Source organism: Lepidochelys kempii, chromosome 27, assembly GCF_965140285.1.
Source record: "Lepidochelys kempii isolate rLepKem1 chromosome 27, rLepKem1.hap1, whole genome shotgun sequence".
Classification (NCBI taxonomy): Eukaryota; Metazoa; Chordata; order Testudines; family Cheloniidae; genus Lepidochelys; species Lepidochelys kempii.
This window is the reverse complement of record NC_136406.1, coordinates 12,697,400-12,721,757: the sequence shown is the minus strand read 5'-3', so window position 1 is coordinate 12,721,757 and position 24,358 is coordinate 12,697,400. Positions and strand designations below refer to the sequence as shown.

General features: G+C 41.8%; 2 protein-coding genes across 7 annotated transcripts in view; both read right to left on the bottom strand.

Moving 5' to 3' along the window:
• Nucleotides 1-3,829: 3,829 nt before the first annotated feature.
• Nucleotides 3,830-6,819, bottom strand: HOXB2 (homeobox B2). The gene is made up of 2 exons (XM_073325532.2): nucleotides 6,185-6,819; nucleotides 3,830-4,972 (listed from the first exon to the last, which is right to left on the bottom strand). The coding sequence occupies exons 1-2, from the start codon at nucleotides 6,561-6,563 to the stop codon at nucleotides 4,341-4,343; spliced, it is 1,011 nt and encodes a 336-aa protein (XP_073181633.1). The 5' UTR covers nucleotides 6,564-6,819; the 3' UTR covers nucleotides 3,830-4,340.
• A 3,358-nt stretch (nucleotides 6,820-10,177) lies between these two features.
• HOXB3 (homeobox B3) overlaps nucleotides 10,178-24,358 on the bottom strand; it is a 58,976-nt gene continuing 44,795 nt past the window's right edge. For 5 of the 6 annotated variants that reach the window (XM_078850758.1, XM_078850757.1, XM_078850759.1 and 2 more), the window contains 3 exons: nucleotides 19,632-19,694; nucleotides 13,709-14,263; nucleotides 10,178-12,560 (listed from right to left, as the gene is read on the bottom strand). In XM_078850758.1, coding sequence (XP_078706884.1) covers nucleotides 11,797-12,560; nucleotides 13,709-14,144 — 1,200 coding nt within the window. In that variant the 5' untranslated portion in view covers nucleotides 14,145-14,263; nucleotides 19,632-19,694 and the 3' untranslated portion in view covers nucleotides 10,178-11,796. The remainder of the gene's footprint in view (nucleotides 12,561-13,708; nucleotides 14,264-19,631; nucleotides 19,695-24,358) is intronic. The other variant, XM_073325531.2, reaches the window with a different exon arrangement.

The window sequence follows — 24,358 nt, the reverse complement described above, 5'->3', positions numbered from 1 at the left end:
TATCAAAGAGAGGAAAAAGCAAACGGTTGGGTTGGTCATAACGGTGCATGACATGAAAACGGTGCAGCTGTGGAAAGGGATTTAATGGCTGTTGACTGCTAAGGAGCGCACAGGGCTTAAACTACTGGAGCCGTGGGCAAACCCTGATGGTTTATTCCTGTGTGACCGTGGCACAGTCGAGAGGACGAAATGGAGATGCTAGACACTCCCGACGCAATTTAAAACAATGCGGCATTGTGTCCAGGATTGCACGCAGATGTCACAGCACAGATTGGCATTGTATTGCATACAAATATAGATGCGTAATGATATGGCTATTTGGAGACAGACTCCATGCAAACTAAATAACATGAGAGAAGTGATCTGCTCTTGAGAGATTTTCTAGGCTTTGTTCAGATTCCGGGATCAACCGTTTAGAGGAACTTTGGGATGATTTCCCAAGATAAGGCAATGGGCTCGCCTTGTTCTTCTTGTGGCAACACATAACCGCGCCCTGGGATGCGCCGTTCAGTCCATATTTTGTTTCCAGGGGCATTGTCCCCTGGTCCTTCCCATGACCATAGTCGCTAGCTCAAGATCTTCAGGGCCTCAAGTAGCTCTTTAGGAAACATATGCCCAGACTAGATCAGCACCAGATAAATATTACTTTCTCATCATTACAACACGTGTGAGCGCATCTCATCTGCATATTTCTAGGTTAATAATCGCTAGTCCGCTGCAGTGTTTTGACAACGATCAGGGGCAGGATTTGCTTAATAGATGCCCTCCAGTTGCAGAGAACAGAAGGGTAAGGTTTCAAAAAACACATTCTCCGTTTGTTTGACATTTTGAAGAAGGTAAAGAATGGCTGAACTAACGATGAAGTCTTACAGTCATTCAATAACTTAGATTTTATTGAATATTCCCCTTCTTTCCTCCGACATTTCTGTCTTGCTAATTAGGACAAATAAGAAGGGTGGCTGTGAACGAGGATAATAACTGGCGAGGGCCCATTGATTAAGTCACTTTCCGCGGGTGTAGAATTGATTTGTGACTGTGACTGGCATGTTTTCTAGACCTGCAGCAACTTTGAGAAGTCATTATGATCTGCAGAAGGGCCATTGTTAGAGATTTGTATGGATAAGGTGTCAGTATTTACATTGGCCAGCCCGTAGAACTCCCTTCTCTCCTCCACAGCCCCGCATCCCCTCCTCCCTGGCATCTATTGGAAAGACCATAGCCATCACCGCCAAAACGTAACCCCGGGGAGAGACCGCCTCCCCAGCACAAGATGTCCCTTATTCTACCCTCCTCCCAGCTGAATGATTGAGTTGCTTGGAGATCGCACGTTGCATGGGGAGCAACCTTCTCGGGAGAGGCAAATGGGGAAGGGCACATAAAAGATGCAGAGAAACGTGTTACCTCCTGCACTGAAAATGGCTGAACTAATGGGGGAAAGTGTGTGTGTGTGTGTGTGTGTGTGTGTGTGTGTGTGTGTTTCCCTGCGCAAAATGCTTGTAGTGTTTTTTTTTAAAATAGGGAAAGTTACTCTATATGTTGGATGTATCCATTTTTCCTCCCTAAGCTCAGTTGATATTGACTAGGTATAACCAATTCCTTAATATTCCCCTGCACGACTGTATGCAGGATTGCGGGCTGGGGAGCTGGGGCGGGGGGGGGGGGATATATGTGAGGCATTGGAACAAATGGCCCTTTGATAAACAGCGTCTGGCACTGCCTGCATTGTACTTGAGTGTGTTCCAGAAGCTAGAGATATTAAATAAACTTAACGATAATGAATAGCCTTCTGTGGTACTTTGGAAAGGCGCGGTCTGTCGGGACTTCAGGACTTTCAGAGCGGACAAGAGTGGTTAGTAAAAGAGGCGTGCACATGCTGGGTTGGGAAATGTTTGACTTCTAGAAGAGGATGCTCCTGGCATTAATTGTAGGGTCAGTGTTTTTTATGTATATGCATTTGTTGAGTAAGAGTTAGTCGATTATTTGAATTGCAATATATTTCGATTTTCAACATAAACATTTTCAGTCCCGCAGGAGCAGCGTTTTCGTTTGAATATATATCTGAGCATTTGTTCTGCAAAAGCGAAATACTATCCGTATTAAGACTAAAACGCGTAGACTTGAAAGCAGAATTCCCTGCTGTAATTGACAGAAATGTCTGGGATTTTTCCAAGAGCAATTTCAAAACATGTGTCTTTTGTACCCAACTGTTTGAAGGTTGGCTAAATTTGAAGTTCTTAACCACCCACCCCCCAGAAAAGCAGTGGGAGGTGACAATGACATGTCTTACTGCATCTTTCTGATATGTGAATTCCAGCAGCAAAATGAAGGCTGAACAAAATCTTAAATCTTCATCCAAAAGAGACACCCGGTGGGGTAGAATGTTCGCTCTTTGTTGTATCAACGAGTGTGTTTGTGTGTGTGTGTGTGTGAAAAATCCATCTTCCCCTATAGTACAACTGCGTGGACAGAAGGGATCATTTAACCTCCCTAGACTCCCACCCTCCTCCCTTAGCTCCTCAGAAATTGCCCAGTATAAATATAGCTTCTATCATGGCTGCCTGTTTTCCTTGTCTGGCCACAGATTCCTGCGCCATTTTAAGCAGCCCAGGAAGAAAGAAGAGCCCCCTTCTATTCCCCCTTCCCACTCCCACGCTCTCCCCCGCCTCCCAGTCTTCTGGGTTTCGATGCTACTTTCACACAAACTCGACTTGAACGCCTACCAAATTTCTGCCGTGTCTGGGGAAACACCGATGACTTAGCAAAGACGTAATATGATTTATTTTTTTTGTGTCACCGCGATTGATTCCTCCGCTGACCCCTTTTCATTCATAACAAGCCCCCACCCCCTTTTGATATATGAGTTTTGTGTTTAAAATTACTTGTTGGAGGAAAGCTTTCCTACAAGGACGCGCGAGCCGGGGCAGACCGGCACAAATGGCTATCGAAATCACCCCAGATTTATTAGTCCTGTTTTTTTCTGGCGTGTTCCCCCCCGCCCCCCGCCGCCCTTCACTCTCCCACTTTTAAATTTAATGTCTCCCCCCTTCTTTCCTTTATACCATTTAACTGCTGGCTACAAATATGGTAGTCAGGGTGCACCCATGGAGTATTTCTTGAAACTAGACAGTATTTATTCTCTCCCCCCACCCCTTGTGTACCATGGGGCAGTTTTAATTGGTAATTTTTTGCTTCAGGGGATGAGAAATGGAGGATTGGAAAAATCAAGAGGCTGCCTTTTGTCTTTCTGGATTGTCATTTGCGTGGTGTTAACACTCACGGGAGACGGGAAATATTTATAACAAACTTCTAAACAGCAAACGTTTCTAACCAGCGTGCGCCGGACGTAGGTGTTCTCAGGACTGAGGGGTGGTTTTGAAAGTAATGTGTAGAGCTGAGATTTTAAACTTTGAATTTACATTTTAGGTCAGACGATTTTTATCTAACAATATTTTTGCTCCAAGAGTAGGAATGGGGTGTTTAAAGAATGAATATGTTAAAATTCACAGCGAAGGTCTTTATTCTTTGAGCAAAAAACTAGCGCAGGGAAACCGAACAAGGAAGTTTAATGAATACAGTATTCCTGATTGAGACCTGCTTTCTATGAAAAAATGTGATTTATGAGGTCACATTTCTTCTTCTTATCCTCCCTGTCTACACAAGATAATAAAAACCAGTAGATAGTTGCAAAGAAAGAAACGGAAGGTTCTAACTTCAGAGGGGAAATGAACAAGGTTCTTAAAGACGAGACATAAAAATGATAACACATTGTTTTAATTTTATAAAGACATTTATTTAATCTATGAAAATAATGTACAATAAATAATTTGCCATTTACTATTAAAGGATTTGAATAAATAGTCTACATCTAAAACTTAAAAAAGAGGAAACAAAATTCCTCCGGGTTTTTTTTTTAATTATTATTATTTATTTTTATTAAGAAATCTAAAAGTTTCGTTCGGATTCCTGAGAAAGTCACTTGAAGGATTTACAAATGTTTTCTCTCGGGGGTGGGGGGTTGTGAGGGGCGAGGGGGGGGGGGTTGCTTGTGTATTTCTTTTAAATAAATAGGAAAGAATAAAAGTATAATTAAATATCTGAATTTAGTAAACACATAGGAGGATCCTGTTATTTGGGACTATGGGAATAACTATTTAAAGGATGGGCCATTCTTATGATCTAGCTTCCACATTAGAACGAACTTGAAAGGGGGCGAGGGGAGAAGGGGTGTGAGAAAGCACATGGCCACATTATAGAAATATTCTGGTGTCAAGTGGGGAGCCGGTGGAGGTGCGTGTGGAAGGGGCGACACAGCCAAGGCAGATAGACCCTGGTGGGACTGGTTATTGGAAATTCAGATGCTGCAGGTCTATAGTACACAATGTGTTTGTAAAAAAGTCCAGGTCTTCCTCCGAGAAGTGGACGGGGCTCTGCAGGGAGCCCTGGAGGCTGGAATCTGTCGCGAAGATGCTCAGATCTGGCAACAAAGGAGACTCCTGCCTCTCCGGGAAGGCATTGTCCACGCTGTCCGCTGCCCTGCTCGGCTCCATTATGGACCCTGGCTCTGCGGTGGGCGTTGGGTAGCCGGGGCTCCGGGGCAGCTGCTGAGCGCTGGGCGGCTCCTGGCTCGCCTGGTTTTTGGTTTGAAAAGGGCAGGGGGTCTCCAGGGCTTGGCCAAACGGAGAGTTCTCGTCCGCCTCGTCGCTGCATTCCTCCAGGTTGGGGTAGCCGAGGTCCCCGTCGGAGGGCTCTTGGTGCTGGGTCTGCCTCTTGTGTTTCATCCGGCGGTTCTGGAACCACACCTTGACCTGCCTCTCGGTCAGGTCCAGCAGCGCCGCGATCTCCACCCGCCGGGGCCGGCACAGATACTTGTTGAAGTGGAATTCCTTCTCCAGCTCCAGGAGCTGGGTGTTGGTGTAGGCAGTCCGGAGCCGCCGGGAGCCGCCCGCGCTGGTCTCTGGGAGCCCCTGGGTGTCTTCACAACACACACACACAACCGCCCATTTACAAGGGGACGAGGGGGGGAAAAAGAGAGAGAGAGGGTTGGAACAGCCACCGTGATGAACGAGCTACATCCATTCGCTTCCCGTTCCAGGGCAGGGCAGAACGGTGCCCGGTGCTAACCAAGGGGCAGAATTAAGCTCCCACAGGAGAAAACAGAATTTACCATCCTCCCAAATCACTCTCATGCTCCCTTCCCCTACCCCAAAGAAAACGTTTCACTCCCCCAATCCTCCCACCCCAAGGGAAAAAAATATCCCTGCCCCTCCCGCCTCCAATGGAAGGGGGATATTTCGTCCCCCTGGTACATTTGTTGCCAACAGTTTGGAAACTCCAAACCTTTTCTGGGGGGGAGGACCCAGTCGACACCGGAAAATACCGCCCGTTTCACACGTTGTCGTTGTCTTATAATTGACCGAAATAATGTGTTTGGTGTTGGTTTTTTTTAAAAAAAGAGAAAGAAAGAAAGAAAGAAAGAAAGAAAGAAAGAAAGAAAGAAAGAAAGAAAGAAAGAAAGAAAGAAAGAAAGAAAGAAAGAAAGAAAGAACTCCCAACACACCGAGAAAGGTTCTGTCCTTTGGGCCCCCAGGAAAAAAAAATATAACCCAAGATTATTTTATTGAGAACACGTTTAAAGGACTGTTGCTTTATTTTGCTATCTATGGCTTCTTCTTCTTCTATTATTATTATTATTTATTTATTTTGCATGTTCCTAATGGATACCGATGAGGGAAATTCGGTCTCTGTCCCCCTCCTTCACCTCCTGCACACACACAAAAGCGCCAGCAAATCTCTCTTCTCCCCCCCCCCCCAGCAGGCTGTAAAAAGGAGGGGGAAAAAATTCTAGAATTTCGGGAATAATAGGAAAATCGAGCCCTGACATGTTAGAATTTGGCTTCCAATTCAGACGGAATCTTGTAGGCTTATTCCCTCGGAAAGATAATTGCAGAACCGGCTATGATTCCCTCTTTGATTTGCACTGGAGTGGGGGGGGGGCACACCAAAAAATAAGGCTGCATATCGCTGCGATGTATTTTATTGCGTAACACCGTTTCAGGGATGGATGGATGGATGGATGGGGCGGGGGGGGGGGCAGGTGAGGGGCGAAATGATGCCAACATGTTTATTGTCTGAATCCAATCCCAATAAACACCCCCCATCCCCCTCGCCCCTGCATTGTACAAACCTGCAGGAGATCCAGCTGCAGATCCCGGGAAGGAGGAAGAGGATGGCGAAGAGGAAGAGGAGGATGGAGTCTGAGTAGCTTTCTTGGCTGATTTCTTCTCTTTCATCCAGGGGAATTCTGCAGCCAAAGGGCCAAACTGGATTGGGCGCTGCTGGGCCAGGCCATGAGTTGCTCTTTCTTGGCTTCTTGGTCTCGCCTGGTTGCTGGAACAAGGATTCAGGCTGAGGAGGGTTTGCTCAAAAGGAGGTGGAATTAATGTCGAGTCCTTGATTGATGAAGTTTGAAATGTCTCCAGGACAGCGGGAAGAGACGCCAGGCACTCTGCGAGCGAAGGCTGGCTATTTATAAACCCGATCTCCCTCTCCAATTCAAAATTCATGGCTTTTCCAGGGCCCAGTGGCAGAGGGAGGGGGACGAGGAGAAGGAGGAGGGAGGAAATCTTAGGGCCCCAGTTTTTTTTATTGTTATGGTTATGATGACGATTCTCGGGCTTTTATAATTGTTATATTGCTGATAATACAGGCGTATGGGGACCTTGCTCTATTAAACTGGAGACTGGGGCGAAAATGCAGCCAAATTCCTGGTCACATGACCAGCCTTGGCCAATGGCAGGCGGGGCCTGCTGGAAAACAGAAAGCATTATTTTCTTTAATAGATTAAAATAAAAATGGTCCTTAGGAAACATCCCTTTCCCCCCCTCCCCCCCTTTTAGAAGGACTTGGGCTCTGGCATTTAATTAGGGTAACCTCTATGCTGCAACAGTGGAGATGCCTGTAAGGCAGGGAAGGGTGGGAATGAAGGTAGGAGTTGCCTTTTTAACTCTTTCCCTGCCTGGGAATACAGTGGCTGATGAGCACATTCTGGAAGACAGGAGCAGTTAAGAAGCAAACTCATTACTCTTTTTAAAGTTTTGACAACGGATTGAAATAGGAATAGAAAACAAGTTTCCTAAATCAAGGCAGAGGCAGTCTTCATTAACAGCCAGGGAAGGCTAAACCTAATCAGTGAGGCAAATTGGAATTTCAGATTTACCAATATCTGCAGTTGGGATTTTTTTAAAAAAGTTCAGGTCAGTATGAAAGCTGAATTCAGAGGTTTATTTGGGGGGCAGTTAGATGTTCTTAAGAACTTTTTAGATCCTTCAAAGTCATAAAGCAAGCATTAAAAGTTGAGGAGAAAAATCTTAGCTTGTTAAAGTACCTTAATCCCCCACTCCTAAGTGAGTGCGCTTTAAACTTCGCTGCAAGAGGAAAAACGTGTTTTAAGGTCACTGATATCTTTGAAATCAAATGAATTGTCGCTAAACAGCTCCTCTTTAATAGTTTAGAAAACAAATCATTAAATTAAAAGTCATTTCTCAGTAAGATTTTTCTTTTAAAGCCAGCAGCTTCACACAAACCAAAAAAGAAAAAGAGAGAGAGAGAGAGAAACGATCAATCTTTTGTTCGAAAGCCTTTTGACAGTTGGGCCTTAACCAACTTACCAAAGAAAGTTGGCTTTTTTGAGTTATTGTGAGAGGAATTATTCGAAAACTTTAACCTAGAGAAGAGCAAAATAAGAAAGATTAGACAATGAACAATTCTGGGAAAAGAAGACCAAAAAATAAAACATTCTGAAAGCTTAGAAGGTTTTTAGTTTGTTGGTTCAAGATCTATTTTCCCGCATCTTCTCGGAAAGAAGGGCTGGCAAACGGCAGGCAGGCAGCAAAGCCTAGAAACTTTTGTCCCTTCAAACATCCGTGTGGGTGGTAAGCATTTACAGAGAAACCCAGAAATCTACAGCCAAGCCGAATTGCAGGGCAGCAAAAAATAAAATAAAATAAAATAAAATAAAATAAAATAAAATAAAATAAAACAGTGGGAAATTAGATGGCTGGAACGCGGACATGGGCTTAAAGTTTGGGAGAGTATTTCCCCAAAACGTTCATCTCTATTTGATTGGATTTCTGCTGAGATCCGGGGATAAAAGGTAAACCCAAAGAAACAAACAAACAAAACCAATTAGCAAATCAGAACAGAGATCAGAATCAAAACAATTTAAAATCTGGCTTTATTTGAATCTTAGTTGTAATAATAAAACAGGACAGTATTCTCTACTGCCTGGGAGACAGGTTGGTTTATAAGAGGTGTGGGATATGCTGAAATAACTTGGAAAGTGACTATAGCTTCTTTCATTTTTTTCTTCTTCCTTATTAACACTAAAGTTACAGCCATAAAACCTTTTGGGGGAACATTTCTTGCTCTTTATTTCACAGGGAGTGATCAGATATTAAATTTCCATTCCCTATTTGGAGGGGAAAGTCTTCTTTCTTTCTTTCTTTCTTTCTTTCTTTCTTTCTTTCTTTCTTTCTTTCTTTCTTTCTTTCTTTCTTTCTTTCTTTCTTTCTTTCTTTCTTTCTTTCTTTCTTTCTTTCTTTTTCTTTTGTTAGATAACAATACATTATATGTATACTGAACATTAAAGGCAAACGCAAAGTTTTTTTTTAAGGCAAAGACAAGTCTTCTTATTTAATACTGTCATGTGCAAAATCAAAACTGAGAACATGGGACGCTTCAGGGGTGGGGGTGGGACGGACAAAAGAAACAACATCTGTCTGAACCCTGAAATGTGACTTGGGTCTTTCGTTCTGCTGCTGGATTCACTTTCACTTATTTTGAAACTAGTTAGGAGCATTTCGTGACACCAAATCGAACAATATGGCGCCCACTCTTTTAGATTCAGTGACATCTCCGAGAAAACTATACTCGGGGGAAGCCCCTAAAACCTTGAATATTGTTATTTGATCTGATCTCAATCAAAGCTTCCATGCTTTTAAATTGTAGTATCACTGAATCTTAAATTGCTTCTTGCATGGCTGGATATTATCCAGTTACAGTCCTGTGTAGAAAAACAAGTTTCTTCTTCTTCTTCCTTTCTTTTTTGCTTATTTGGTTAATTATTATTTATGATTGCACAAAGGCTGGAATGACTAACCCGGCCTTTCGTTTATTAAAAAGAAATCAAAGATAAAATGAACTGAAAATCATTGCTCATTGTAAAGTCTTCATTCAACCATATATACATACACATACACAAAGTGTGCGTGTGTGTGGTCTAATCAAGAAGACTGTACATACAGGCAGGACACGCCGCTAATTAATAAATTTAAGCCATTGTTTCCAACCGAAATGATGTTAGTATTCAGTGCCTTTTGATCTCCCCCCCTCCCCCCCTCCCCCAAGAACAGTGTTAGGAGTATCACCTTCCCTCTCAGAGCTTTCTCCTTGCTTATTTGTTACAGCAATGCAAATGGGGCATTTTGTGTTTGACAGACAGTTTATATCCAGTTCCAGCATCATAAAACTTTTATTGACCCACACCGCTTATAAAACAAGTTTTCTTAAGGCTCTGGAGCATAAAAGACAAATTATCCACAGCATTATCTTATATTTGCTTTTGCTTCTGCATACATCTTTCCCTCCCTCCTCCCTTTACCTTTCACTAGCAGTTTAACCCTATCACAGCATCTCTCTCCCAGCACCAAGGTTTTATTCTTCCGCTTCTCCAGTGATTTAATTTCACTTCAGTATTAAAATTCCTCTTTGCCTTTTTGTGATTAATCATTTTCCTTTGTTTTCATTTTAGGCCCAATGGCTGTGTCGTTCGGATGACACGTGATCTCCTCTCTTTGTAACCTCAGAAGAGGACTGTGAACTTTAGTCTGCTTGGGAGAATTTTAAACAGGCTTCCAAGGGGCGAATGGGTGGGGTGAGGTGAGGGAAATAGAGACTAGCTCTTAACTTTTTAATTAAATATTGTGGTCTAGGAACGTGTCAACGGTTTATAACCTGCGCTCTAAAACAAATAGGATTATAACCTGAGGGGTGCGCCATGGAGGAGAGACTATAGATATCTAGCTATCTGTCTTTAGTCTCTGGGATATTTAAGCTTGTGTTTTGACTACTTCGTCTTTATGTTATTTTTGCTTTTAGATCCGACTAATAGGACAAGATCCAAATTGATAACAGAAAGTTTATTCAAGAATTGTTCAACAGACAACCCCTTAAGCAAGGAAATGAAATTACTACTGTAGGAACAAAGAAAGATCTCCAAAGAGGAGGGGTGACGGGGAGGGGGGATTAGCTATAGTTCTTCTAATTCAGGACTATACAATTACAGTCTGGTTCTGCTCTCATGCCTCCAGTAGAACTAATTACATTATTCATAAGTACGAGGGTAACATAAAACTACTGGTCTTCCTAAATTACAATAACTAAAATAAGCTTGTTGTACAATGACAAGGAAACACAATGTCCTTTATAACAAGTAAATACTAAAAAAGTACAATTTGATTCTTTTTCTCATATAAATACATGATGTTGGGGATAAATAATACAAAAAAAGGAAAAATATTTTAAACTGGCTATAACCAATAAATATATATATGAATGTTCACCAGAACACACAGCTTTTGAAAGACGTCAGGATTGAGTGGACGAACGCCCTTCAAAGTTGTTTTATACCCATTCAATGTAAACTCTAAGTGCAACAAAGATGTCCAGACAAGAAAGCATTAGCAAATACCAAAGGTCCATTCACTTCTGCTTCTTTTGGAGGACACACCGTTTGTTCAAAAATACCCTGTTTTCACGTTAAGTCAAGAGAGAAGGAGGAACAAAATGTAGGATTTCTAAGTCTTAAGATTGCTTTTTTGTTAATGAACCCTAAACGAAAAAGCGTAACCGAATGGAGACTTCACTTCGTAAGAGGCAAAGGTTAAAAATATCCAGACCTGTCAACTTTCTCTTCCTCTCTTTGGCCTCTTTAAAAAAAAAATATAAAAATCAGCTTTGTTGCAGAAATTTATTTCCAGAACCTTTGCAACTCTTCAGCCTAGTTGGGGAGCCTGTGAAGAGGAGGAGGAAGAAAGGTACTATTTCGAAGTCTTGGCAGATATGTATATTTTCAGCTAATGGGGTGAGGGGAGGAATTACTCAGCAAAAAAGATGTTCTTCATCTCAAGAGTTAGACTGGAAAGAAAAAGGTAAGATTCTTTGGGGGGAGATTTGGAGAGTGCAGTTTTCTGTGAATCTATTTAGATTAAAAAATGTATCTGTTATTGATAGGCCAACTGTATAGATTTGGTGGGTTGACAATATGCTGTCATTATCAATGTCAGAGGAATCTTTGTACTTATTTGTACCTTCTTTAAATATATCAGGTTCTTTTGGTTTTGTATTTTGCTAGATTTCCATAAAACTACCCCAGATATATATTCAAAAGCATTTGTGTTGAAGCATTAGAAGGTATATCTATCTAGAGTTTAGACAGAGAGAGAGAGAGAGATAGTGGGGTGTGTATGGAGATAGATTAGATTAGATTAGATTAGATTAGATTAGATTAGATTTGAGAGCTGCATCTTGCAAATAAATAAAATGAATCTTCAGGAAAAAACAGGAAATTTCTCCACTTGAAGGGCTAACAGGACAGGCCACCAAATAAATATCTTAAGGGTGCAACACAAATGTTTCTGAACCAGGTCCCACTGCAGATTCACTCCCTCACTTCAGTGCTCCCCAACTTCTTCCCCAGTCTGTCCTGCTCTCCCACAACCCACCCTGCCCCCCACCCTATCACAGGTGGGTGAGTTTGGGCGCCTCTTGGATTCGGCCCTGAGAAGAGGCGTGGTGCGTGGAAAGCTCTGTGTAAGTTGGATGGGTCTCACAGGGTCCGTGGTGCTGGCTGGCTGGCATCTGTGGAGCGCCGTTGTAGTCCATGCTGGCAGACTGGTGGTGTGGCAGGTGACTGAGGCCGTAAAGGGAGGGGCCCGGAGCAGGCATAGAATCCCCGTAGCTGCTTCCAACGTATACAGGGCTGCCTGGCATATTGGGAGTCCCATACGTGCTCCCATTGCCCTGTAATATGTGGGGGTCGTACTCCGGCGCCGTGTTGGCGTACTTTTGTTGGGCGGGGCACCCTTTGATGGGGTTTTGGTAGTTAGTGGACATGGCATAGGCATTCTGGTGGGGTTTATTGAAGGAAGGAGGCGATGGGTCCTCGTAGTTACTAGTCATGGTGTGCAAGGCATTCATAAATCCTGCCGAGGATTGCATGGGCTGGGGCGGGCTGCCGGTTGGGGAGGGCCCCCCGGAAGAAGACCCCATGCCTTTCGACTTCTGATCTTTCTTATACTTCATCCTCCGGTTCTGGAACCAGATCTTGATCTGCCTTTCGCTGAGGTTGAGCAGATTGGCCATCTCCACCCGGCGGGGCCTGCAAAGGTAGCGGTTGAAGTGGAACTCCTTCTCCAGCTCCACCAACTGTGCGCTCGTGTAGGCAGTCCGGGCTCGTTTGGAGGCAGAAGACCCCGGAGGGCTTCTCTCGCCGCTGCAGCTTTCTACCGGCCCGAAATGAAATAAAAGATAATTACTTACATGCAGAAATTGAATGTACCGTTCCCTAATAAATCCTGTAACAGGCAGGCGGATTTCAACCATCCTCCCCCCCCCACCGTTCACATTAGCTTGCACTCTATAATCATGTCATTTATTAAGAGTTCTGTTCTCCAAAGCTGCCCCTGCTTTATGAAAATTTGATCATGTCACGCAGAAAAGGATTCCAGGGCCATTTATTTAGGAGTCGATTATTTTCAGTAGATAATTTCGAGACAATAAAATTTGGCAGGGGGCAGTGTTTTGAAAAGCAAATTAATATAACCACGGATGCCAGCAATGTGTGTATTGCGTTTTCATGTGTGTATATTTTATACCTCACAGGCATGTGTGTGTGTTTTGTATAAATGTGGGTGTGTATTTAATATAGGTGATAACACACATGGGCGCATAGGGGCACACATGCATTTGTGCCTTCAGTGTACATGCATATATATAATTGCCCTTATAGAATATATATGCATATATAACACAAATACTATATTAAAACACACACACACTTATATAATAAACAGACACGTGCATATCTGTTTATGTGTATGTATGGGCAACTATATATTATTATATTATATATAAAAGAGCAATTCCATGGTGTTCTTTTATCTATCTATCTATCTATCTATCTATCTATCTATCTATCTATCTATCTATCTATCTGTTGATCAATAAATAGATGGATAAGTAATATACTGTGGAATTTCTTTACTACTGATAAATATGCTGCAATGGATATCCATATGCATTTATTAGTAACTACATGCATTCAATGCTTCAGCCACCTTTAGCTATGTACAATTTATTTGGTGCATTTTACTACAATATTATGGCATTTAAAATAAATAAATACATAAATCAAGTGTACACAGCTAAATCTTCATAATGGGCCAAATCCAGTGGGCTTTATTCAGGCCAAACTCCCATTGAAATCACCAGGAGGTTTGCTTGAATAGAGGTTGAATGGCTTGGCTCCGCCAACCATAGCAGTATTTTCAATGCATGTATCTTTCCACTTTCAGACAAGAGCATTCAGGCTGGTGGCTTCATTACCTCGCTGTTTAGGGAAGTGGAGGGTTACAAAAGCAGAACATTATACCTGTGGTAGGGGAACTGTTTTTCTGTTTGGAGTTTTGTCTCGATTCTTTCATCCAGGGGAAAATCTGTTTGGTGAGAGTTGCGTTTGAACTGAGATTTGATTTGCTGGGGGCAGTTTTACTGCTCCCTGACTGGCTATCGCTGTTGCTACTGTTGCGGTTGGTGACGGAGTTTGGGGGTGGTGAGACAGGTGGGGCTTGATGATTCTCCCGGGGCAAACTCGGACGCATGCAGCTTCCATTCAGGTCTTTACTTTTTGCATGTGGGGCAGTGTTGCCAAGAGATTGGAGGGAGCAGGCAGACCTCTGGTAGTCATTCTCCACGTGAGAAGAAGGCTGGAAAGGCTGTTGAGGGCCATCATAACCAAACCCATTAGCACCCTGGTAGGAATAACCTCCAAACAGCGTCGAACTGTCGTAGTATGTTGTTTTCTGCATCTCTGGGATTCCCAAAAAATATTTTTACCGACTACCAGGGTCTTGAGACCCCTATGGAAGAACATTGGCACCCCAAGGTCACGTGACAATCCGTTTCCAGTTGTCTATTGGAAGCTGACCTGAAAGGTTAGAAGAAACACACAATGATAGTGGCCTGGCTATGAATCCATCTTAGGTCGTGAAAAGCACATGACATGAATAGGGTCCTACAGAACAGGGCTAACAGATGCTTTGAACAGATTTGTCCTGTGTTCCTCCTCCCAAGGCTTATCAACTATTTTAAAGTTTATTTTTTAAAGTCAATGCATTTTTATGAACAGCATTGCACCGTGTATGTCTAAATATGTCTAAGCACTGGTGATTTCATATGCATACATAGGCATAAACACACACACATTAATATAATAAGAACAAGAACATAGAATGGATCACTGCTATCCACAAACATGAACCGAATATAATTCATGCCTTTTTACCCCACATCCTAATCCAGTCAATACAATAAGCAGTTCCCAAGAATAAAAGAAAGAAGGTTACGATGTGCCCAGAAACGAAAGTTTGGAGGATCAGATACTACAAAGTTTTGTTGCTTTATTGTAGGACTGCCTCACAGAGTCTTTGATTTTAAACCAAGAATGGCAAATAGTCTCTATATTTTATCAAGGTAAGGGTCTCTTGACTCATTTAGCTTTATTTGCTGCTTCCACAGTAACACACGTTGTCTTTGCAATTCTGGAGAAAATATTTTCAACAGATATTGGGGCATCCATTTAATAAAACAAAACGTTTTTCCTTTGGCCTATTTGTCTATTGTGTTTAGGACAAGTACCTTTTCACTCTTCACCCCCATTTCTTTAAAATCTTGAGTCTGGAACTGCCATTGAAAAGAATTGCTTCCAAACCCAGTTTCATTGTGTGTGTCTGTGTTTTTTTAAAAAACAATTTTGTCACCAGGCCATTTGGTTCTAGCTTTCTATCCCTTTGACTTTTCATCATTCCCCCCCACCACCCTTCTGTTTAGGTTTGCTTTCCAATCCAAGCCCAAAAGTTCCAGAAAACCGGAAAAACCAGCCTTTACTACCTCCTTTTGCCCAAAGTATGAACTTTCTCTTCATGGGATGGGGGAAAAAAACCAAGAAGAATGGACACTGATCAGAAAATAATTTGGTATCTGGGGATCAACCAAGCAGCAAACTTATTTTAAAAACCCGGTGGATTTTCCCCATTACTATGCACATTATGCGAGGATGGATTTGATATTTATCGCCATTTTTAAAATTTAATTTTTATCACTTTTAAAAAATAAACTGCATGTAAATAAAGTCTAATGAGATGTTTTCAAATACTAAAGCTTTAACACAATGCACAGCTCTACAATAAATAACACTCGGATTTTTCCTCCCCCGACTTTTGTGTGTTTGTGGTTATGTCAAACTGCACTTCAGACAACACACTCTCCGCCAATATACACATGTAAGATTGATTTAGCTTTTATACATCAACTTCTCCACTCCCAAATCGGTGCGATAGCTTCCACAGAGCTATATTATTTATTTATTTTGTCGACAAAGAGTCTGGAATAATTTTGCAGAGAATTATTGGAGGGAGTACTCGGGTTTTATTTCCTAGTCATGATAAATATTAAAAAGTATACTCCTCTACCCCAGCTGAAGAGCTGTGAATTAATTAACAACCAGCAGTACATATATTATGAATAGGGTGGCTGAAATTGAGGAGGAGTACAAAAAGGTGGGAATCTCTCCCAGGCCTTCCTGTTTTACACTGCTTTCTTTCTTTCTTCTTCTTCTTATTTTTTAATCTTCTTTTTCTTCTTCTTTTTTCTCTTTTAAATGCCCGAGGGGCTTATCAAAAGCAGCTAAAAAGAACAGCGGTGATTTTCAAAAAATACATACAATAATCGTACCGCCTTCTCCACCCAAAAAACCGAAGCTATCTGGTTTGGAGCTTCAACAGAAGAGATTTGCTTTTGTAGCTCATCTCTCAACGCCTCGCAAATGCCGGTCATTTATCTTCCCGAAGACGGCCGGAATCCTAATTATTTACTCCAAGGAATTGTCTGTGTGCGTGTTTTTTTTAAAAAAATCTCAGGCAGAATAATAAATATTAGATTATATCATGTTCCAATTAACTACCGCAGGATCAAGTCTAGTATGTTTCCCCATCTTCCAAGTTTCACTTTGCGAAGGATAACAACATTAAAGACACAACACAAGAACTTTTACGGCGAAAGATTTAGAGGTGATTGAAAAAAAATGCCAGTGAAATACCGAGATGGAGAAGGAAAAGGGATCTAAGTCAAAAGGTTCATAGGAAGATTGGGTGAGAGGATGGGAACAGATCTAAGCCTATTTATTTCCCTTTAAAGCGATTCCCTCCATGTTGGAAATCCTAAATTCACTACCTGACTCTGTTCAGGAAGAAGAGCAGCTCATTCCTCCCCGCCCCCGCCTAAGGTATATTTCACAGACCGAGCAAAAGAAAGAATAAACCCGTTTTTAGTTTAAAATAAGAACGCTATCGACATGCCTCTTAACAATAGGCTGGCGCTGAGAGGCACCTCAAATTCCAGCGACTGCCTTGCGGTGAATATGCCTGGAAAATAGAGACACATTCCTAAAATTTCCCTTCCCCCCCCCGCATCATCACCCCCAAGCAGAACCCCCCAGTTGAAAAGCAGGGGGGAAAGAAAGGCCCCTGGATGAGGGCTGCAAAACAGTCGCTGCGTGGAAGGAAGCTTAAAGCTTGTGAACTCTTCTTGAACCGAGATTGGAGTCATATGGTCATAAATCATTGGGACATAGACTCCGCCATTCACAAAGTGATAGCCTATTTGAGTCCAGCTTACCTTAGTCTCTGACGAGCAAAGCACAGGCAGACATAATGTATGTTCACATCCAGCACCAAAGCAATCAATAAGCAAGGAATTGCACCCTCTTCCTTTAAAAAAATGTTAAAGGAATATATAGAGATAGATAGAAGTGTGTGAGTGTGCGTGGAAAAAAAAAAGAGAGAGAGAAATCCAGTAATAAAGCCAAAGGATGGGGGGCTAAGCCAGGGTAGCCTTCGGTTACGGCTGCTCAAATTCTCTCTCTCTCTCTCTCTCTCTCTCTCTCTCTCTCTCTCTCCCTCTGTTCGTTTGGGGAAGAAAAAAAAAAAAAAAAAAGCAAGATGCTTTACAGCTTCCAAGATGTGTAGAAAAGCTCAGGGCTTTGAATGGACAAACCCTGAGATTCTAGTTGCCCTATAGACTGGTACGCCCTGCTCACTGATAACAATGGCCACGGCAGAGGGGAAGAAGGGAAGGAGGGAAAAAAAGGAAAGAAAGAAAAGCTGAACGCGAAACCTTTAACTAGGCAAGGTTGGGCTAGGATTAAAAATAATAACAGTAATAATAATGAGCCAGGGTGGAGGGGATGCGGGGTGGGGAAGGGGTGTGTGTGTGTGAAATAAAGCTAGGTGGTATTTAAAAAAAAAATTAAAGATTTGCTTTGGAGCGCTGGGCAAAGCCAACAGCCTTCCAAACAGCGTCACTAGTGAAAAATTATGCTAATTGCAGACGTGGTGGACCGAGGCCTAGACAGAAAGATAGCAAAGCTTTCCTTTGATTCACGTGTTTAACAATTAGGTGTCAATTTATGTTAATAAACCCTTTCAACATAGGCATACTCCTCCCCCCCCCCTTCCCACCCACAGTTAGAATCGTCTTTCTTTCAATAACTGGTGCATATATTTTGTCTCTCCCTCCAACTGGATTTGTCTCCTGTTAAGAGTCCCTAATATGGAATAATTATGAAATATACTTTTCGGGGGGGGGGGAGAAGGGGGGGTGATCAGCCAGCCAGGGACTGATTATTTGTTTTAAAGGGAGTGGAGACCGGTGGGGGGAGGGAGGAGAGGGTGACAAAAGGAAGAATCCGTTGTGTTGATGCAACTCAAAGCCTACAGCCGTGGGGAACTTTAATATTAAGTCTGCGTGTCAAAGTTCTCTGGCTGGTGGCTACACTATTCCCCACCTACTGCAGGTTGGTGGACGGGAGGAGGTGGAATTTGCATTTCTAAAGGGCGAGAGAGAGTAAAATCACATAGGAAAGGCGAAGTCCGGGAGGGGTTGAACCATAAAGATTTGTATTAATATGATGGTGAAGATGATGATGCCAGACGCTGCTGCTATAGCTGGGCAAGAGTTATGACTCCTGGAGCGCGCACAAGGAAACTTTCCCCGATGAGTTTTGATGAAGGTGCAGGGAAAGGAAGCGTTGCAAAGGGAGCGTGGGAGGAAGACAGGGCAAAGAATGTAGGTGTCTGCACTTTTTTTTTTTTTCTTTCCCCTGCTGTTATTGTTCCAGATTGCAATGATCTTCCTCGCCTTTAATTCTTGCCCACACCGCCTTTGGGTTAAGTGCTGACTGGAAAATTTAACTGTAGGCAGAGAAGGGAAGGGGTTGACACGAAAGCTCTTTGGATCCCGCTTGGAAGGTGTGTCCACTTGTGCCGTTTGCATCACTCTTTCGCACCTTCTGTTGAGTGTCCATTGAAAATGGGGCTACATAAAGAGTTTACTTTTGCAACAACTTACTTTCGGGATGCGTCTGGTGGAAAAGACTTTCAAGGTGCTGGCTGCAGGCTTACTAGGGGGCATAGTGTTTCCACCTATTGTTCTAACATCAATTTTCAAACCTGTGTCTTGAGGGGGTTCCACCCTGTAACTGAAATATCGTCTCTGAGAATTTTTTTTTCCCTTCTAACTTTTTATGGACTGGGACTGGGACACACATCTTCAACTGCAGGCGGGCGTCTATTTTGGAACACCAGGGCTACAGAGCGGCATGGAGGAGACACGAATAGGATTCACGGATTATTCTTTTTAAAAGACCCTGCAATAGTCAACAGACTGTCGCAAATGGGACCTCATGGACTTGTGCTCGAATACCTAGAACATCAGAGGTGCCGTGAACTCTGCAAAGAACTTTTTCTGAAGTACCAATTTTGGGTTCCTTTTTTAAATAACTGGAGAATAAAAAAATAATAAAATCATAGCTGCATTTCTATACACTGAGTGTCTTGTAAGTAGATATTAGGCTCCATATCACCTTGTATTTCCGCTTCTACTTTTTGTTGCAGTTTTGTGTTGTTTTAAAAAGTGACTGCATTACAAGGTCAGCCAAATTTTGCTATCCTCGTCATTTTAGACTTCCTTTCAAAGGGAATACAGAAAACATTTTCCATTTAAAATGTCCACCCAAAATTATAACCATAAACCATAAAATTTAAAGACAAGCCAGTAGCAAAACGAAAACACTTCACAGAAAAGTTAAGGCAATAATCGTCATTATAAATGTGGTGAAAGGAAAACAAGTTGGCTCTAACTAAAAACTAAACAAGTTTTTTTTTTAAAAAAAAAGAGTGGTTTCTGGTTCTAAGAAGTTCATTTTTTAATGGCCAGGCATCGTGTTTAATAACACTCACCAATTCTCCGTTGTCTGGTCCAACACAAATGAGGCAGCGCAGCGGTTTGAGAAAGAAAGAGAACTGTAAAACAGAAAAGTGATAAAACTTCCATCACAACGGTATGGGAAATCGGACTTATTACACAGAGAACTCTTCCAGTGGTAATGGTGGGAAAAAGTGTCTAATGGACAAAAATTAAATACAAAAATATCCATTGTTCTATGTGAGGCATTTTCTCAACAATGTAACTAAAGGAGACATTTCATCAAGTTTTTAGCACTTTCCAAAAGTTGTTTTATATATGTGTGTCTCTCTCTGTGTGTATATATATACACACACACACACAGACATAAGTATCATCAAGATGAAGGATTGGTATCAGGCAGACATTCAGATAAGTATTTTTTAAAAATAACTGGACTCATATCTGAAGCAGTTTCAAGACAATTCTTGCAACCTCATTATGGCCCTCTCAGATATTTTAGTATTAGCTCACTTGTAAATGTCTAGCATTTCTCATTTCTATGGTTCTCAAACATTTGGATGCCACTTGCTCATTGGAAACCGTCTCTGAAGGAGATTATTTACCAGTTGTGCCTGTTCAAGCTTTGCATTAGAATAGTTATCGGTAGAAATTAGCTGTAGTGAAATGCAAACGTATTTTTCCTGTTGGTGAATTTTGGTTTTAAATAAATACTAATAAAAAAAAAGTGAGCTGTTCTGCAACCCATCATTTGCCTCCTTTTATTGTTTTTAGTTAAAGGCGGTTGGTAATTCCGGGTTAAGTGCATTTTAAAAATGAAATGTATCGAGTTAATTAGGTAAGGCGGTATGAAAGCCTTGTGGAAACCTCCAGACGATTTTACTGGAAGACAACAGAAGCTTAAATATTTACAGCACATCTTTTCCTATGTAGCCAATTTGTTCACTGTCTTGAATGATCCCCATTAAAAAAAAAGCAGATATTTTATGTTATATGTAGGTAACATTTACACAAAAGTTATTCGATAAAAGGATTAACGACACCAGCTTAAACCTCTTTAAAACTAGTCGGAGATTTATCACTGAAACCTTGACACGATTTGATTCAGAAAGAAAGAGGGGGGGCGGGGGAGAAAACTCATTTAAAATTATTTTCGTTTTGGGAAACATTCCCTCGCTTTAATAATCTTGTTTCCGTTCTGTCTGTTGATGTTATTAATCTCAAATCAAATGTTCCTCCCGCACCTCTATCTTTCTCGTGACAACATTCCTGGAACATAAATCACACATCATGCTGACCTCTCTCTGGTCTGCGGCCTATAGCCATAATTTATGATGATGATGATGATGATTATTACACACACACACACACACACACTTTAATACACAACATTGGCTATCTTCCATTTACATCACAGCCTTACCACGTTAACTTGGGTTTTTAATTCCCTCTGTAGATTATCAATAAAGATAAAGAAAACCCCACCGCCCTTTATGTCGTATGAAGCCCAGCGCACCCAATATGACTCTATAAAAGTTCCACCCACATTAAGGCCTGGAAGAAAGGGGGAGTGGAGGTGGGGGATGAACAAAAGGAGGTGGAGAGAGGAGGAAAGTCGCATTTTTTGGCATGACTAGAGAAGGCAGGGAGAAAACAGAAACAAAATAAATAAAGGCTCCGAGAAAGATTTTTAGTGACGCCAGCAAAAGGGGTTTTTGCTACTTTTTGCGAGACCCGGATTAAAAATAAAATCACTACCCTCCACTCCTCCCCTCTTTACCTCACTGCCAACAATAGGCTCATGCATTATGTACCATTATTAAAAGATATTAGTGGTGAATTATGGGTATTCTCAAATTAGGCACTATAATCTTAATAGGAACATTTATCTTTCTCGATAGATAGATAGATAGATAGATAGATAGATAGATAGATAGATAGATTGCAAGACTGGTCACTATCCCCTTCCCTTTCTTTTTGTTTACTTTGTAACAGGATGTCAATATCCGAATTATGGAGGCCAACCCGTCTCCTCTCTTAAGAAGGTGAGGGGTAGGAATGCTGAGGTTGAGGAGGGATGGATTAGGGACACTCGAAAAGGGCACTCTCTCTCTCTCTTTCTCTCTCTGTCTCTGTCTCGTACACACACAAAAAGTCTAAACAGAAGCCAGCTCCGGATAAGAAATCAAAATGAAACGGAGTGTACGGTGTCTTTGAGAGATTAGCCCTCTTTCTCTCCATGACCTTTGCTTACAAGAGTAATAACTCACCGGGTTAATGATCAATCGGCGGAAGTGCTTTTGAATTACCTCCTAAATGCAAAACAACAACAAAACCAGGGCGCCCACTATTCCTGGCTGTTTCTTTCCCCCACCCCCTGAAGCCCACTCCTCTTCTATAAATTCTCTGGTCGCCAAAAGTCTTTCACCCACACATGTTGCTGTACTGTAATTTTTTTTCCCTCTCGGAGTGGGGGAAGGGTTTGGGTACCAGAGTGCTGTAAATAGATATTTAGGAAGCCAGTGACCAGCGAGACTAGGGAGGACAGAAGCCCTCTCCCACATATACTCCCCCCCCTTCTAAATGCCAAAATAATGACTTGAATTATGCGCTCACGTGACTGGTAGACGTCAACCTTTTACCCATTTTATACAGAATTGTTAAATGAACTTCTCCCCCCCGCACACAGCATGTCCCCCCCTTTCCAGTGAATTCTCTAAACTTAGTTGCCAGCAGTCGCTTTCTTTTTTCCCACCTCCCCAGTCACTCCCTTCAGATATTTTGTTTTGCTTTTTTTGTTGTTGTTGTTCGGTCCTCTAAGCAGAGGAGGAAAACGGAGGTGCGAAGTCTTCACCAAAACCACAAGCTTGCAAAGTCTCAGCTCCGAGCCAAATGTCAGAAGAGGTGGAAGGAACTAGAGGGGAAAGAAAGAAAGAAAGAAAGAAAGAAAGAAAGAAAGAAAGAAAGAAAGAAAGAAAGAAAGAAAGAAAGAAAGAAAGAAAGAAAGAAAGAAAGAAAGAAAGAAAGAGGATGGCTGAAGGAAGATGATTGCTCCGCTCCGAGCGACAGCAGCCACAATCTCCGAAGACCTCAGCTTTGAATCTGCTGCTGATAACCTGCTCCTGCACTTTACTAGAGAGAGACGTTGTGGGCCGGGGTGGCTGCTGGAGCAGTTTAACCCCCCACGCTCCCTCTCTTAGCCGAGTGGATTTACAGTTAAAGCCTTTCTCGACCCCTGGAAAGAGGACGCGTGTTCCACGGCGGTAGATTCTACACTGGCTGCCCCCGTGATCTGCTTATGGGCTAGCCAGATTTTAAGTCACTTTAAAAAAAAATAAAAAATCTGGAGGAAAAATGAGGATATATATATATTTTTTCCTCTCGAAAGGATTCCTGGATAGCATCCAATATCTATTGACTGGTCAGTTTCTGTTATAAAATGAAGGCATTCCGTTACTTTATAGCTACATTTCTCTGAATAAAAAAAAGAAAGCAAGAAAAGAAAGAAGCGTGATGCGGGGCGGGGGATGGGTGGGAAGGAGGGATGCACAAGGGGTCCATTTTACCTGCCTTCATTTGATGTCACATACAGATAGGTAATAATTTCTGAGGGAGGAATGTCAGAGAGAAGAGAGAGAGAGAAAGAGTTATGTTCAGGAATCATATTTCTGGGTCTCTACGTGTTTGTAGAGTGTGTTGTCTAACTAGATACAATGAGAATATATTTTCCTTTTGCAATCTCTTGTTATAATTTTTTATTGTATACTACAAATACACATGTATAGCATTCTATAGATGTTGTATAATTAGATACAATGAGAACATATTTTTATTTTACATTCTCATTGTGTAGTGTATTTATTATACACTGCAAATACACTATACAAGCACACATAGTAGACACATAGCATGTAGATGTACACATGAATTTGCATATATATATATGTGTGTGTGTATATACACATAGCATGACCAGTGATCCATATAGATAGATCAATCCATAACTGGCAGTGCTAAAATACTGTAATATTGTAAGGGTCTTTGGTCTCTCATATTCATCAACATATCAAAAGGCTATCACCCATAACAGTCTCTTAGTGCAGTAAATAGTTAATTTTTAATGAGAGGAGAAAGAATTCGGAACAACAATGTTTAACAGGGTTTCAGTGTCGTTATTGTGGGGGATACTTAGATGGAACTCAGCACCCGAGATCATAGTTCTGTTTTAAAATCTCCTCTAGCTCGTGCATGCTTAGCAATGAAATGAATGTGTGATTTGGAATGCAACAATGTCCTTCCCAGTGATGTTTAACACAAATGTAGGGCCACTGGATCTCGCTATAATCACACACACACACACACGCTGTCCAGACAAAACCATACTTTAAGGACGACTCTCTGAAAAAAAATATTTCTCTTCTGATGGACCATCTACCGAGACTAATCCGATCGGTGGTGTTTCTGTGGTTGAACATTGGCCGGCTGCCTCATTAAGATTTGATCCTTACAAAAGCAAGAAAAATAAGGTCCCCAAAATGTATAATGAGTTTGTCGTGAGAGTGGTGGCGAGAATGAAATCCAAACCAAGAGATACAGGCGCACCAAAAATCTATTCCAACTCGAGAGAGAGAGAGAGTTGGAATTTCAAAAATCGTCCATTAATATCAATTTACTTCAATGAAAACTTTGGTTCTTCACGGAGTTGATGATTTATGATAAAATCAATTAAATTACTGTCATTTAGGGCCTTGTGGTTCCCCTC